This window comes from Sinohyriopsis cumingii, chromosome 1, assembly GCF_028554795.1.
Source record: "Sinohyriopsis cumingii isolate HCF-2022 chromosome 1, ASM2855479v2, whole genome shotgun sequence".
NCBI classification, from domain to species: Eukaryota; Metazoa; Mollusca; class Bivalvia; order Unionida; family Unionidae; genus Sinohyriopsis; species Sinohyriopsis cumingii.
Window position 1 is genome coordinate 17,532,553 of NC_142961.1, and position 16,228 is coordinate 17,548,780.

Genomic DNA, 16,228 nt, shown 5'->3' on the forward strand with positions numbered 1-16,228 from the left:
GACATTTAATATTTTATTTCCTTGTATCAGTAGATACTGTCTCTTAAGATGTGAAATGGTATATATGGTTTTAGATTATTTTTCTTTCGTATGTTTTCAAAGTAAAATAATTCCCATAGATAATTCCCCTTTAAATGTCAGTCAGTATGCTGTGTTTTGATAGTTCGTCTTATTGCAAAGATCAAAGCAATGCATGTGATATTATATTGGCCATGCAGCTGCTCATCATCAAAAGTTATTGAAAACAGAAAGCACTATGAGTTAAATAAGATTTTGGTGGATTTTACAGAGGTGTGTTATTTTTATCCAGTTCACCTTTCACTAAGCACTAATCAGATTAAAGTATTTTTTTTAATTGAAGAACTTCCGAATAGAACAGAACAAGGCATAATGAAAAAGTCAAACTTTCAGAAAAAGGCATGTGAGTGAAGTACAAAGTTCTGTTATATACAAAGCCAGCATGGTGTAGTATAAACAAGAGGAAGATGTTAATTAAATCTTGTAGACAGTGTGAGAGAGAGCGTTTTATAGATATTACAAGTCAAGGCAGTATCTAAAGAAAAGTAATCAATGATTGAAATGAAAACGTTTTCTATGTTTTTCCTAATATGGAAAAGAGTAGCAAACAGTTGGAATGTGAAATCGGCATAGGTTGCTATCCAGTCCTCTATTCAGTTGGAACGTGAAATCAGCATAAATTGCTATCCAGTCCTCTATCCAGTTGGAACGTGAAATCAGCATAAATTGCTATCCAGTCCTCTATTCAGTTGGAACGTGAAATCAGCATAAATTGCTATCCAGTCCTCTATTCAGTTGGAACGTGAAATCAGCATAAATTGCTATCCAGTCCTCTATTCAGTTTCTTATTCGTTTTGCTAATATGCTTCCATTTTTCACTAGTATTCTTTTTTCATTAAATGTTGATTTTTCACAATATTCATTTGTATGCAATAATATTTGTTATTCAGAATTCAAACTCAAAGAGGTAATGGAATTCGTCACCCAAAACAATATTTTAACATTTGCTACATCTTTCTTTTATGGAATTTTATTCCATTGATAATTTCAACACATAATTTATGGTTTTACAATGACATCCTAAATTGCAAGATAGTTAAGTATTATTAGGGACACTTTTATGGTATTCTTCCAATTTCAGTCTGTTATAATATTGTTCATTTTGGTACAAATTTTATCATTTGCACTACTTAACCAGACATCCTATCTTTTAAACAATTGTCTTCATATGCATTAAGAATTTCAAAGATTCCTTTGTCCACGAACGTCATTGTCGATTGCATAGTCTCTAGAAGTGATTGTATATGATGAAGAGCATCCTTATTAAGGGAGATAAATCATTTCTGAAAAGGCCTGATGGAAACCACGGGCATTGAGGCAAATGACCATTGTGTCACATGAGGTTGCTGTTTAAGATCAAGTCAAAATTTGCTGTTTAAAGGAACTTGGTCATATTTTCCAATCCAAAATGGAGGCAGAGGATTTTGTTCAGCACTTTTGTGAGGTTGGATAATTAGGATTATAAAAGCTTCATTAAGTCATATATAGGCTAATTTTGATGTAGGCAAGACTTTTGAAAAAAATAATTTGATCAAATTCTGATGATTTTGTGATGTAGATATTTTTATGTGTGTGTTTTGGATTTTTTTACAAAGCTTTAATAAGTTTTTAGTTTTATCTTTATTATGTCTTTAGTGTGGCAGTATTTAGTGGTCCAGCACTGAGGCATCATGCTACATGTCTGCGGCATGATGTCCCATGCCAGACATCACTATAAACTGCCACGCTGCAGACATCATAACGATATGACTGAAAAATGGTTAAAGCTACGTTACAAATTCAAATCACACACACACACAGTTTTGCATATATATTTGTGAATATTTTACACTTTGTTTAAGAAACAATTCTGAGACTGTAGAGGAATACTTTTAATTTCCATTGTTTGGAAAAGTGGGAGGTCCAGCAGATGTCTGACAAATATGTCTCTGTGTCCAACTTGGAAAGCTGCTGGTCCCAGACCTTGGATCATCGCCACTTGAAGACCCTAAAATTAATCTACAAATTCAATATATAAATAGCAAATTAAACCCACAACTAAAAACATAACTTCTGCACAGAACTTCTGTTTATATTAGTAATATAACCAAAACTACAAACACTGCAAACATATCATATTCATATGTATAAGAAGACACCAATATTTTTTATAAATATTACTGAGTCTACATGAACTTTTAATATAATTTGCTAAAGTATAATTGGCAGAAAAGCCCCACACGTGTGGAATCATTCCGGTTGACATAGTGGACTGAAACATTAGTGCTGAATCGACTCTGGCTGAACTGGTTTGTGGCAAAAATGAACAGTATCCCCACAAAAATGGAGTACTCAGTATTTTCCATTTCCAGTTGAGCTAGCTTGTCCTGTCTTTGTCTCCTAATGTAAAACTTGTACCTGATAATATATTAATAGCCCCATTTTTTGAACATTTAAACATGTACTTTAAAAATTTGACACATAATGATTTTCATGTGAATGAACAGCAGGTATGGCTGGAAGTTAAGGGCAGCATTTGAATCATTTATGGAGAAATGGTATGTTAGATCAAAACCAAAATCTCCATTCAGCACTGAGGACAAGAGGCAACATAAAAAACTTGACTATTTGTTTTGAATATGATACAAATATATTTACAGAAAGTAAAATGAACAGTTTATTTGCAGTTTTAAAGAACTGTTTAAATTGGTGTCATATGAGCATAGAGTACTTTTATTCCGGTAACACTCCAAGTTATTATAATGCTATCTAAATGTGACAAAGCAAGAAGAAAATGATTGAATTATATTTTATCTGTTATTAAGGTCATCTAAAAATCAGTTGCAACAATTATTGTATGAGTAATGAGAGATACGAGGTTAGAAATCAGAAGTCGATGTGTTAAAAATTCCCACAATGTTTCATAATAAAAGCTCCCAATTCTGTGTATGGTTTACCCAAAAAATGTTATTGCATTATCTTTTTAGAGAGTTGCTAAACTTTTATGTCCTCTGTTTAAAGTAATTACCTTGTGCTGCAAATGCTTGGTTTATGTCCCTTGTTCTCAGTAGGGAATGACCTTACATCCAACTTAGCTATTTAGATGTTTAAAATGGGATTGGGAAAGGTCAGAGGAAAACAGCTGAATTTTATTACACAATCACTAATTTGTTTCAGTACCCCACCCCCTTTCAGTTGGATTAGCATTCCATTATATGGGATGTCAATAAAGTATATTTGCAGAAAACCTGCCATTTTTGACCACCCCCTGTTGAACTGTGACCACTTTTGTAACTCATGTATATGTGCTTGTGCTTTACCCCATCCCCCTTTTTCCAACAATAGCTGGGGCAATCAAACTTTGAAAAAGAAGTTTCATGCATTCATTAAATATATGCAGTTTTAAGTTTTAATGCTATGTACTGAAACCTAACCATTCCTTTATAGAAGCTTTTCAGTTTTTGTTTGCTTTGTTTTTGGTCTTGTACTTTTTTTCTGTGGTGGAGCCATATGGATTTTGCAGGTACATATCTAGTTATGAGCATTAGATCAGAATCCATCTATTATTTTTAGGCTTTACCAAAACCCTCAACTCTTGTATTTTGTATTTTCTCTGGAAAGTTTAACATCAGAATATATACAACATTGACTCTGTTCTGTTATTGCATAATTCATGGGCAGATAAGAGTCTATTTTGTTTGTTCCGATGATAACTCCTAACAAACTGCATAGAAGAAAAAAATCTGCCTCTGCATTCTGTGACAGCAGATCTGAGTCTGCAGTTTGTGGTTGGATTTGACTTATAAATGAGTTTAGAAGGTATGTTTGTTGCATTATGTAATGAATGTTATGTATAAAAACTTGATCTTTATTACAGGGAGTTTCAGCTGAATGGAGAGAAGTACAGCATCGGTGATTTTGTACTTTTTTCTACAGATGACAATAATAATGAAGAAGATGAAACAATTGTGTGCCAAATAAAGGATCTCTTTGATACTGGTCTGTTACCATGTTTTTTTATATAACTCACACTAGTGCTGAAATGAATAAAGTTTCCTATTGAATGTTTTTCGATACAACTGGAATGTTCATCAATGTTAATGTGGCTATCAAACCACACTTTTTCTTTGCCACCTTTGGTATTCATTGATCCTCATCCATGCCAGTCTCCATTAAAAAAACAGGATGAACGTGGTCTATTGCAGATCTTTATTAACTTCTCTCTGGATTCACACAAAAACTGAAATGAATTTAATGTCATGGACACATCTGGAAATTTATCAATTTTCGTAGCCATTTTTGATTAATAAATATGTTGCATTATATCTTTTTGCATGCCAATAATGGACGCTTGCATGATAAAGTTTGTGTTCATTTACAAATAAATAATTCTGTTTGCATTTCTGATATTTTTCATTTTTGTTTTTAAAACTATGAGTCTTTTTATTGTGTACATATTCAGCCATTAGTGACAAGTACCGATAAAAACTTGTTTACCTATGTGACCTAGTATTGTTTCATAAGATAAAGATCATCTGTGACAGCATAGCATGGGTACGTGGGAAAGCCTGCCAGTAGCTTCTCGTGGGTCGGTGGTTCTTCCCTGGGTTTTCCAGGGTTCTTCCTCCACCAGTTATACTGGCCGCCATGTATAGCCTATCTTGTGCTGAAAAATGGCGTTAAACCCTAGAACAACAACAACAAATCTGTGACAGCAAACTGTTACCAAAATAATACATTGTAGTAATCTTACATTTGAAATCGGAATGTGAATCCATATACAGTCATAGTTTTCAGGAGAAAATTTATACAGTTGGGAATATAGTTGAACAGAGTTTTAAACTTTTGCAGAGTTTGAAAATGCATATACCATATCTACTTGCTTATAAATTGGGACCAGCTGCTTACACCAGCATCTACAGCTGCATAATGCACCAGCAGATTTGGGTCCATGCAGTTTGTTAGGATTATTATGTAGAACAAGCAACACAGAACCCAGTCTGCTGTGGACCTAATGTTAGGAGATATTATACTTAATGAATTATTCTGGGTTTTTCTATTTATTATTGTTATGTTGCTGCTGTTATACCAAATGTCCTAATTTTGGAATCATTTCAATTTGTAACCAAGAATACATTATTATGATCACTTTCAGGTCACATATAATTTTCGGTTGCTGAACTGCAACTTGATCAAAAGTATATCTAGATCACATAAATGCTTCTGGTGTCTTGCTGTAATTCTGTTGTAAAAGACTTTTCATTTTCCTTTCTAGGAAGCTCTTTTCCAAACAAGTCAAATAATGTCGCAGTTGTGCAGAGGTATCTGCGGGCTTCAGAAATTTCCAAACCTGCATTACGAGCCTTACAGCGTACAGGGAACTACAAACCTTTTGAGAATGAAGTTTTCTTAAGTACAGATAGAAGAGATGAAAACCAGATTGATCTAAATAAAGTGGTCGAAAAGTGTCAGGTGCGTTACAGCTTGCATGTCAGAGAAGAAAATTTGTTAATATTTTGTGCAAGTATTGGGAATTGGAAAATAATTTTTTCAGCAGCCTGGATCATTTCATTATTTTTATATATACATTTATATGCATTGCTATCAGGACTTTTAAGCATTGCTTGGATTTGATATGTCCCCCCTCCCACCCTCCTCTGAAATGGTTTCCATACAAAAATTCATTATTAAGCAACATACCAGGACCAAACATTGTGGATAACTTGCGCTTGGGGTAAAAAAGTATTGTAATTTTTTGGTTCCATAGATTATGGTCACCAGTAGAATAAATATGGTTTTCACCCAATAACTTAAGTTATGTATCACATACCTGGACCAAATTTTGTAGATGAGGTAAGGAAGAATCTTGTAGATTTGGGGATCAGAGGTTAAGTAACAGTGGCTGAGAGAATAAATATAATTTTTGCACAATAACCTAGTTCTGTCATAGGCATGGACCAGACTTTGTGGATGGCTTGCATTTGGGGTTAGGCAGAAAAACAAGGTCATGTTAACTGTGTCCGAAGAAGAAAAATTGTGTCCGCAGAAACATTTTTTTCTCATCATGAAGGACTTTTAAACACAGGGCACATAAAGTGTTTTTCCTTTTTATAAAGAGTCTAAATTTTGTTTTTAAATATTCAATACTTGGATAATGGGAAGAGTTACTTTTCCAGGACAAACAAGTAACAATGCATTTTTTCAAATACAAAGAAAGTATCTCTACTGGGACTCTTGACAAATTCAATACTGTTTGTATTTCAGTAACTTTAGTGGCAATTTAATGTAATATGTACCCATGGTTCTTTTGCAAAATATTTTTCTTTCTAGTAAAAGTTTTATGAAAGATTTTCCAAGAAAGATCCAGCGGATCATTGCATATCTAAGAACCCCTTGTGAAATGCTTATCATGATTTGTTTCAGGTTACAATGCTGTTGCCGGGTAATACTCTGTCAGTAACACCAAGCAAGATAAAAAAAGATGGAAAAATATTCTTTGTCCAGCATAGTTATGATGGCTCAAAGTTGGGATATCTTCCCAGCAAAAGTGGCAAGGAAAACCTTGGTCCAGACACCCCAAGCGTGAAACCTCTGTCGCGTCCAAGGTTTGCCCGAAAATGTCTTCTTGCTGGCTATGATGAAGAGATGCTGTGCTCACCTATTATTCCTTACCAAGGTGGTGATGCACCTCCAAAAAAGATTGGTATGCTTCTAAATTAGTCTAATTATGTTTCAGGAGTTGAGCTGCATTGTGATTTTAGACGGAAATGAATTCACTCTTATAGACCTTATAGGAGAAGTTTAAAACCTTAGGGAGAATTTATTGGTCTCACTACATTGTGCTTGTGAATAAAAATAATATATGTAATAATAATGATTATTATTATTTCTGTTATATTAAAACAATGTAACTCATTTTCACATGATTCTAAATATTTTCTCTGAGTCTCCTACAATATAAGAACTACAGTCCCATTCTAACTTGACTGGTCATAGACATGGTCTGTCCATTAATTCTACTCCAGATCCATGTGGAGAATTGCCATGATACTTGACATGTTCATTCCATGGTCAAGTTGGACCATTAATGAAAATTAAGGTTCATGGATATAAAATATGGCTACCACAGTGACAATTTTTAAAAACCTTTTACTACTGTTGCTGAAGATTATAATCATATAAACATTCAGTTTCACTAAAAGGACGACTGTGTAGTTGGTTCTAAATGAAAATGGTATTGATCTGAGATCTAATATTGTTGTCACTGCAGATCTTTTCAAAATATCATCTTGACATCAGTTTTTCACCAGAATACTTTTTACGATGTCTAGTTGGTTCTAAATGAAATTGATGCTGCTTTTACAGAAAATTCTGTTTGCTCTATTTCTCCTTGATGAATGGTCATATCAACTCTGGTTTATACCAAGAGACTTGTAATGATGTCTGGTTGTTCGTAGATGAAAATAGTGCTGATCTGGTGTGAGTATGATTATGGATGCCATGGTGGCCATCTTAAAAATCTTCATGCTACTCCTAGTTGATTGGCATAATGTTCATGGGTTTTTTGCCAAAGACTCCTGTAGTGTCAGTTTTGTCATATGCTGATATGGCCTCTATGCCTGCAATCTTGAAAACATTTTTATCGCTGCTTCTGTCTGGATGGTCATATCAACATAGTGTTTTACCCAAGTATTTCTAATGACACATTGTTGCTCCCAAAGAAAATGGTGCTGACTCACATTCAGTATGGCCATTTTGAAAATCTTGTTATTGCTATTCTTCCCATATACTTGAGGTTTTCCACAAAAGAATTTGAGGACTTTTTATTTATTTAGTTGGACCTAGATAGAAAGAATTGCCAATCTTACAGTATGGGTGCCCTGAATGAATGGATGATCATACTGACATGTTACCTTTTTGTTTGTAGTACTTAGGACCAGATACCAACATTCAGAAACCAAATTTCATTCCACCTTTTGGTTAATGAATTCGTTATTAGTTAGAAACAGCAAAAATCAGTTGGAAATATTGGAAAATTCTCTGTTCCCAAATCATCATGGTGGTTATTGAAACCTCCCAAAATAATATTTATTTGTGAATTCAAAATGTCTTCAACAGTTCCTCTCCTTTTTCAAGTGAAAAGCAGAATCTTAAATTTTACAAGCTATTAATATCCCAATATTACAGAGCCATGATCTCATATAATATGGGAAAAGTATTTTGTGCTGTTGGCTTCCTAGTCACATTGGTATGAAGGGTAATGGAAGGGCAGATAAATCAGCCAATGCTGTCCTGCAGTCATTCATTTCTAAATGGAAGATTCCATATATTGACTTCATTCATCATACTTGATAAAATATTTGGAATGAAAAACCCCGCCCAAACTTAAGAACATGAAACCCACTATTGGAGAGTGGCATCCCTCACAATGAACAATTGGAAATATGTGCTGTTAATGTATCGGACACGCATGACCAATGCATACCTTCTGAAAGGTGACCATTGATGGAACAGTGGAACATATTCTTATTATCAAGTGTGCCAATTTCCACCCTGTGTGATCCATCGATCTATACTTACTTCCATACATACACCCACCCATCCACACGCATATTTACATACATACTTACTCACTCCCAATGCAATATGTATTTGATAGTAGGGCAGATATCTTTGCAGACAATATCATTTCCAAAACATAATGATGAATCATTGCACATGTGATATGGTATGATAGGCAGGCAAGCAGGATATATCCAGGTATTGCAAACCCAGGTAGCCAGTCAGGTATCTGTCCGTCCCTTACTGAATTTGACAGGATAATATATCAATCATTTTGTTGCATATGTAAACAAGTTGATGGATGGACTTGAATATGAGTATATACAGGGTATTGGCATACAATTTGTGGCACTGACTTATTATTCAAGTAAATAATAGAAGCTTTGCAGACTACCTGCTGGGTGTTACCATCAAAGTAATGTGCAATGCAAAGCAAGATTTCTCTTTAGAGTTTTTACTTATTAACTCGTGGAAATTTTAGTCATTTTCATCTGGAAACGCATTTGGAGGCTACTTATGAATACAACCAAATACATCTGCTTCCAAGAGATTTTCATTTAGCCTGACGCCTAATTTTGTTAGAAACATTGTTTTTCATTGGCTATTTCACTTGTGCATGTGCAGAAGGGTAAAAGTTACAGGCTTTTTTGTTTCCTTATTGCACCCATCATTTTCACCAATTTTTACTCCAAATCCTCAATTTGTACTTTTTGCAAAGGTTCACCTGTCTGTGTGCAGTTCAGACCTGTCAGCCTTAGGTCTCTGGTCAAAAGTCTAAAATCTGGACACGAAATCTGATTATGACAGTGGGCAAATTTTGGTGTAAAAAAAATCAGGTCTAAAAAAAAATCCTCAGTATTTTGTATGCGAGTAGTTCTTGTTGTTGTCGGGTTTAACGCCACTTTTCAGCACAAGATAGGCTATACATGGCAGCCAGTATTAATGATGGAGGAAGAACCTGGAAAACCCTCGGAAAGAACCACCGACCCACAAGAAGCTACTGGCAAGCTTTCTCACATAACGACATTAGCTGAATCCAAGACTCGAACCGACGCAGACAGAGGTGAGATGGCAGTGATCCGTAACGGTGAGCGCTTTAGACCACTCGGCCACTCGGGGCCCCTGTATGCGAGTAGAAAGCCCAGATTATTTAGTATCATTGTAAAGCAACATCTGTCTAATTTTCGTTTCTGTACTACCACCACATTGGTGTGTATTAAATGACGTTGATGCTGCAGAGCTTGGAAGTTGGGTACTGGCTCCTGGTGCATAAATGTGGCATCAGGGGTAATGAGTTAATTCTAGATGTCATTATGATGTCAAAAGTTCTTTTCTTTTCATTTTTGTCCTGGAATATTTTTGCATTTACTTGAAGTTGTTGTCTCATTAGCTTTACTTCTAATTTTTTCCCTTGAATATAGATCTGACAAGTCCGAAGATTATGAATAAGAGCTATCCATTTTTCAAACTGGAAGATGTTACCAGTATGATCCAGAATGATGAGAGTATTGACTTAATATCTGAGACCTCCTCAGTAGATGGAAGTGACCATTCAGAGAAACACAGTAGAGGTGTTGCAGCAAATATCAGAGAGTCTCATAGGATAATTTTACAATCTGCTCAGAAAAGAATTCAAAAGAAGTGTAAAGCTAGTGATGGTGAGTTGGGATTAGATTCAGTGAAAAAGAAGAAAGATGCTGCTTATGACTTGGAAAAAGCTTCAAGGGGTGGATCTAGTGAAATGAGAACTCCTAAGAAAAGGGCAGGAAGCCCAAGTGATAGGAATTATTGTGCCAAGAGGTGCAGAACTGAACCAAGAAAAAGTAATAGGTTTAATGAGGTCAAAGAAGAAATAGAGATAGCTGTTTCAAAGTCGGCCAGCAAGGTAAAAAGAGTGCCTTCCCTTATTCTTAGAAGACAGTCTGGATCTGCTTACACATCCATAAAGCAAAAAACCCCAGAGAGCCCTTTCAGAGAAAACCAGCTCAGATCCCCTCAAAAGGGCACACCAGGGAGACTGCCAAGAATAGCTAAACAGTAAGTATTGTGAAGTCATTATTATTTATGGAATACAGTCGCTGTACATGGGGTACCAGTTTTGATTTATTTTTTGGATTAATTTTGCTATAGATTTAAAGGCCTAATTAGTATTGTTATGTGAAGACAATAAAACCTCATTCCAGAGCCAGAAATTTAAGGACTGACAAAAGTAATAACATTGCAAAAGTAATATTGACATGCAAAGTATACAAGAATTGATAATATAGTTATTACTGATTTTATGTACAGGAAAATAGTTTTTGGCTTTATGTACAGTATTTATAGATCACTTCATTTGTGAGGGAAAGTATGATGAAGGTTTTTCTGAGTAATAATGCACGACCTTGGGAGTGAAGAATTAGTCTGAAAAAAAACAAGTTCATATTTTCTTTTTTTTTATGTACTCATTTTCCTTCCTAACACTTAATAATAAAGGAATACACTACAACAAAGTTATTGAATTCATGCTGAATTTAAAAATAAATACTGTAGATTCATCAATACACAATGACAATATTAATGTGCACATAACAAAGCCCAGTGACCTTTGTACTGTGTTGTGTGCAATTCTCATATTTTCTACTTAAAATTGAAATTTAGAGTCATATTTTAAATAAATGCGCATTGAAACAAACAGTTTGTCGGAGTGGATGGATTTTGTTTTTCTGTTGATCCAACTCAATTCTGCTTATGATGGACAAGATTTTTTGGGTCAACTCAGTGCAGTAAGGAGAAAATTTATTTCAGTTGGAAACGTAGTCAAAATTAAAGTACAATTTCAGTGTGTATTGGGTTTTCCATGACATGGCTCATGTCGTTCATATTTGCAGAAATAAGAAAGTACAGTTTGAGGAAATTCAAAAGATAAACATAAGTATGTTTATTGCCGTTAATATTACCAGCTAAAGAAGACATTTGTTTATGCCCAGTCATAAATGCTTGCTGTTGTAGGGAACTTCGCTATGACCTATATTATACAGTGTGTCTTCTATTGCTAGCCTTACATTGTATCAAAATGGTTAAATGGGGAAAATTGCAAAGCAGCTGTTGTGTGACAGTCCATTTAGCCAGCAGAAGTAATACTTTTTCATCATTTTGGCTTATTGGCTCTGAGGCTGATAGTTTGCTACCAAAACCTTCAGTTGCATTTGTTTTCCTCAGATTAAGTGTTTTAACTGACTTATAAAATGCCCTTGGCCGCAATGCCTTTCTATGCCATTATTATAGACCCTAGAGGGCACTGGTCATAGTCTGAACCATTCTATTTGCAAAAAGTTAAGAATATTTCTCATTAAGAACAATTTCAATGATCAGAATGATATTTTCAATTACTGCTTCTCTCACGTTTGTTTTTGACATTGCTAATATCACTTTCATTCATGTATATGGTTTGTTTACAGATTAGTTCCCAATTCACTGATGTTGTGCAGTATGAAGCTGTGTAATATTGAAAAATATGATTCTGACAATGTAAAGTTAACAGAAAAAAATGTGTATAATAATGTAGTAGTTTTTGGCTTTATGTGTAGTATAAGAGCTATTGGCTTTTTCAAAGTTCACTTCCTTGCTCATATTTCACTCCATTAGTATGCAATATGTTCATCTGGACATTCTGCTTTAGGCCATGTGTTCACTGTTGAAAAGCCGACTGTAATTGAATGCTTTCATCTGAGAATCCTTGGTATCTCAATTGCTTGTTGGTCACTTATGTCACGGCATAGTTTGGCTATCTCATACAGAACTCATTAGAATTTACTACACTTTCATCAATTGAAAACGTTGTTCGCGACATCTCTGCATATTTTATATCTTCACGTCTTTATATGGACCCACAGTTGCTTAGTGGTTAGGATCTTCGACTCCCAGCCAAAAGGGTGCAGGATTCAAATCCCACCTCAGAGATGTTGCCAGGGCATGAGTGCAAGAACTGTGCAAAATCTGACAAATATGCAAGCTTGGAGAGCAATGATACATGTACTTGAGAACACCTGCAAATTTGTTTCAAATCCCACATAAAAATGTTCCTTGCACAGTATACGATATTTCTTTAACTGTTGAACTTTAAAGTGATTGTCACGATGGCAGTTGTGCGCTGGTAGTGGTGTCGTAGGTTTACTCATCTGGGTGCTTCAGCAGGACATGAATGGTTGTTAAAGTAAATTTGTTTGGCACATTTGGCCCTGGAACATGCATTTTGTTTGAGCCTTGAGTTCATCAAGGAAGTTTCACAAATGTGTCTTTGAATATGTTCTACCTAGAAAGCCCCAAATGGCCGATTCCCAGCTTAGTTTATTTTCAGATGCCAATTTAATTCGGCAAATACTGGCTGATAATATCAATGTTGAGAATAAGTTTTAACTTTTGAAGTATGTTACTATTATTAGATTAGTGGCGATGACAAGAATTTAGCAACTGCGAGTTGCTGTAACACTACCTCTCCCTTTTGACTCGATTATTGTTTATGCATTATTGCATATATCAGTGCACTGGTAATTACATTTTTACTTTTCTTTGAAATTGTAAATACCTAACTCATTAAAATGTAATCCCAGTAACACAATGATCAAACTATTAATACAGTTCAATGCTAATACCGTAAAAGCTGAGTTGTAGTTTGCTTTGATGTGAGCAACCTGACGCCATACCTGTCAACTTTAACACCGAGAGGAAAAACAAAGACCCAATTTTTGGGGTTGCTCCACGCTTACTTCCCGATTTCTTATCTTTCGATTTCTGCAGAGAACTCCTGATTATTACATTATGTCTTCGATTTTCATTTCTTCTAAACATGAAAAGTCCTACATGTTCTGTTGTATCACCTGTGAATTATTGTTGTGACGATATAATTGCTATAAAGAATTTGCTTCTTCACTGAATAGAATGTTAAGTTTAAACATTATTCATGTAAATTAATGATTTTGTTTACTTCTACAATAATACAAAAATAAAAAAATAAACCAGAACAAAAACGTAAACCACAACAATGAAATCGTCCACAATTAATTTCAACCCCAAGAACACTACGAATGCACCGACTATCAACATAGGAGACGCCGAAACATCGAGCTTTCCATTGTGTGGAAAGTTATGATGTTTAGCTAAAACAAAACTAAAATTGATTGATGTTGATCTTAGTTGAACTATATGAGAATTTTAGCCTTTATTATTGCCACTCTTTGTGGACATGTAAATTACGATGGTTATGTACCTTGTACGTGCATACCTTTTTAAAAATATTACCTCAATTTGTAAGATCGCTTATTTCATTGAAAATGAGTAACTCATGAGCACGTGATTCAGTGTAAATGAAACATTTATTAAGGACATGAAATGTTATCTGGAAGAATGCATTTTGGTCGAAACAATGAATAAAGCAAAATCTAATATGTTTGGGAATAAGTAAGGATTTAAGTGATGCTATGCATGCTTTGCACTATGTCAGTAGTGTACATTATAGTTTAGCCTGGTCTCTGGGGTAAACTCAACCGGCCCACGAATCATGAAGTCTGTATTTATCTTTATTTAACTTCATGTTGGAAAAATCAGAAAATATGCACATGCAAAATAATAACAAAATCAATCATAGTAATTTATGACATTTTAATAATTGTCGGGTCATCAAAAGTTACTCTTTCTTCCATGCCTATGTCTTAGGATATGGAAAAAATTATTGTTCTGTTTCCCAAGATTTACAGCCATTACAGTAGTCAACAAAAAGACCTAAAGACTGTAAAGTTTAGACATTGGCCTGCGGATAAGCCGACTCCCCTTCTTCCAGGCCTTTAATTTTCCTAAATTATTTGGCTAATTTGTGAGTATATGCGGTATTTAAAAGTATGATAATTTTTCATGCATATCACTTTGTATTTTTTCGAATAATTCCATTAAATTATCAGACATGGGGCTAAGAAGATTTATGTTTGCAAACATGAAAAAAAATGCCATATTGCCATTTGGTTTTTACAAAAATTAATAATTAATTGTTGGTGAGAAAATACATTGATTGATGCATAAGCATGGGCGCCCGCAGCATAGGTCAAGGGGGGGTCCCATGACCCTCCTCTCTGAAATCATACTGCAATTGTATATAGATATATATATAAATTCTGACAAGTTTAATCATGTAAATGATGCTGAAAATATGTCACAAGATTCAGTTCAAAACGCTTAGTAAATATCAGCTTTAGTTTCAGATTGCTTACTATACTAACTCTCCCGGACGTGACTGACTGTTCTCCCCACCCCCACCCCCCCTTGCAAAAAATCCTGACACCCACCTCTCCCTGCAAAAAATCCTGCGGGTGCCCATGTGCATTAAGCTCTCTTATTGTCATTACAATATCTATTGGTGTTTATTAACAAATGGACCTTTAAGTATTATCGTTAATTAGTTCTCCTTATTAAGTCCGTCACCTTAACAAAACACCACGTGCATTTTAAAATGAGTTTGGAAGCCCTTTGATGTTTTCTTATCCAACAAAAATTACATTTCAGTACATGCTAAATTGAAGACCACAGACCATTGGTCAACTAGTCTTATTGTCTTATTATAGTCATACAAACATAAAATATAAAAACCTTGTCATTTTCCATTGTAAATTTGAAAGTCACGGACTCTGTTAAATCGATTTGTGTATATGCATATGCTATCTTTTAAGTGCTTTCTGTTTTGACTTCTGTATAATTAACATTTTATTGCAAATCTATTCTTTATTGGTGATTTTGAATAACAAGTAATGCGTATGATCACTTGTCCTTATAACATCTGCCTTTTTGACAACAGCTTCAATAGCACATTGACAGATTTTCATCTCCCTAAAGAGGGCCTCGTTTCCCTACTGGCAGCCTCACTGATTTGACCTCTTCTGTCCATTCTTGCCCTCAGTCTGGTTTCAGCTGGATAACCAAAGCGCTAAGCATGTTTAATTATCTTGTAAATAACACTGCATAGCCATGTGGTTGTTGTGACAATGTACATCGTAATTAATAGAAGAATGAATTGTTGATTTAGCGGTGTTTATTGATAATGGAATATGGTAGGGTCGTAATACATGAAGATTATCACAATCATCAGGTAACTGAAAATAGGCTTTTTTCTCTTTGCAAAAGCTACAAATAAAAAGATCATTCTGGTGGCCTAGTGGTTAGAGCGTCCGCCTTAAATGCAGAAAGTAGTGGGTTCAATTCCCGGCCAAGTCATACGAAAGACTTATAAAAATGGTACTAACAGCTGCCACTCTTGGTGCTCAGCATTAAGAGGTTAGTGTTAGGACTGGTCAGCCTGGTGTCAGGATAATGTGACTGGGTGGGCATCATGCTACATGTCTGCAGCATGATGCCCCAGTGCTAGACATCACTATAAACAGTCACACTGCAGACATCATAGCAATATGACTGAAAAATTGTTAATGCAACATTAAAAATCCAAATCACACACATATACAAATAAAAACCACCCAGAATACACTGACAGAATTTTGCTTCATCTCTCTCTCTCTCTCTCTCACACATGCGTGCACACGCATTAACTAAATTGTGATTTCAAGTTCTTTATTTTTTTTATTGCAAT

General features: G+C 34.9%; 1 protein-coding gene across 1 annotated transcript in view; it reads left to right on the forward strand.

Moving 5' to 3' along the window:
* Positions 1-16,228, forward strand: part of LOC149806500 (uncharacterized) — a 52,188-nt gene that overhangs the window by 1,222 nt on the left and 34,738 nt on the right. The window contains exons 2-5 of the mRNA XM_089953920.1: positions 3,935-4,056; positions 5,333-5,529; positions 6,481-6,760; positions 10,041-10,656. Coding sequence (XP_089810046.1) covers positions 3,935-4,056; positions 5,333-5,529; positions 6,481-6,760; positions 10,041-10,656 — 1,215 coding nt within the window. The remainder of the gene's footprint in view (positions 1-3,934; positions 4,057-5,332; positions 5,530-6,480; positions 6,761-10,040; positions 10,657-16,228) is intronic.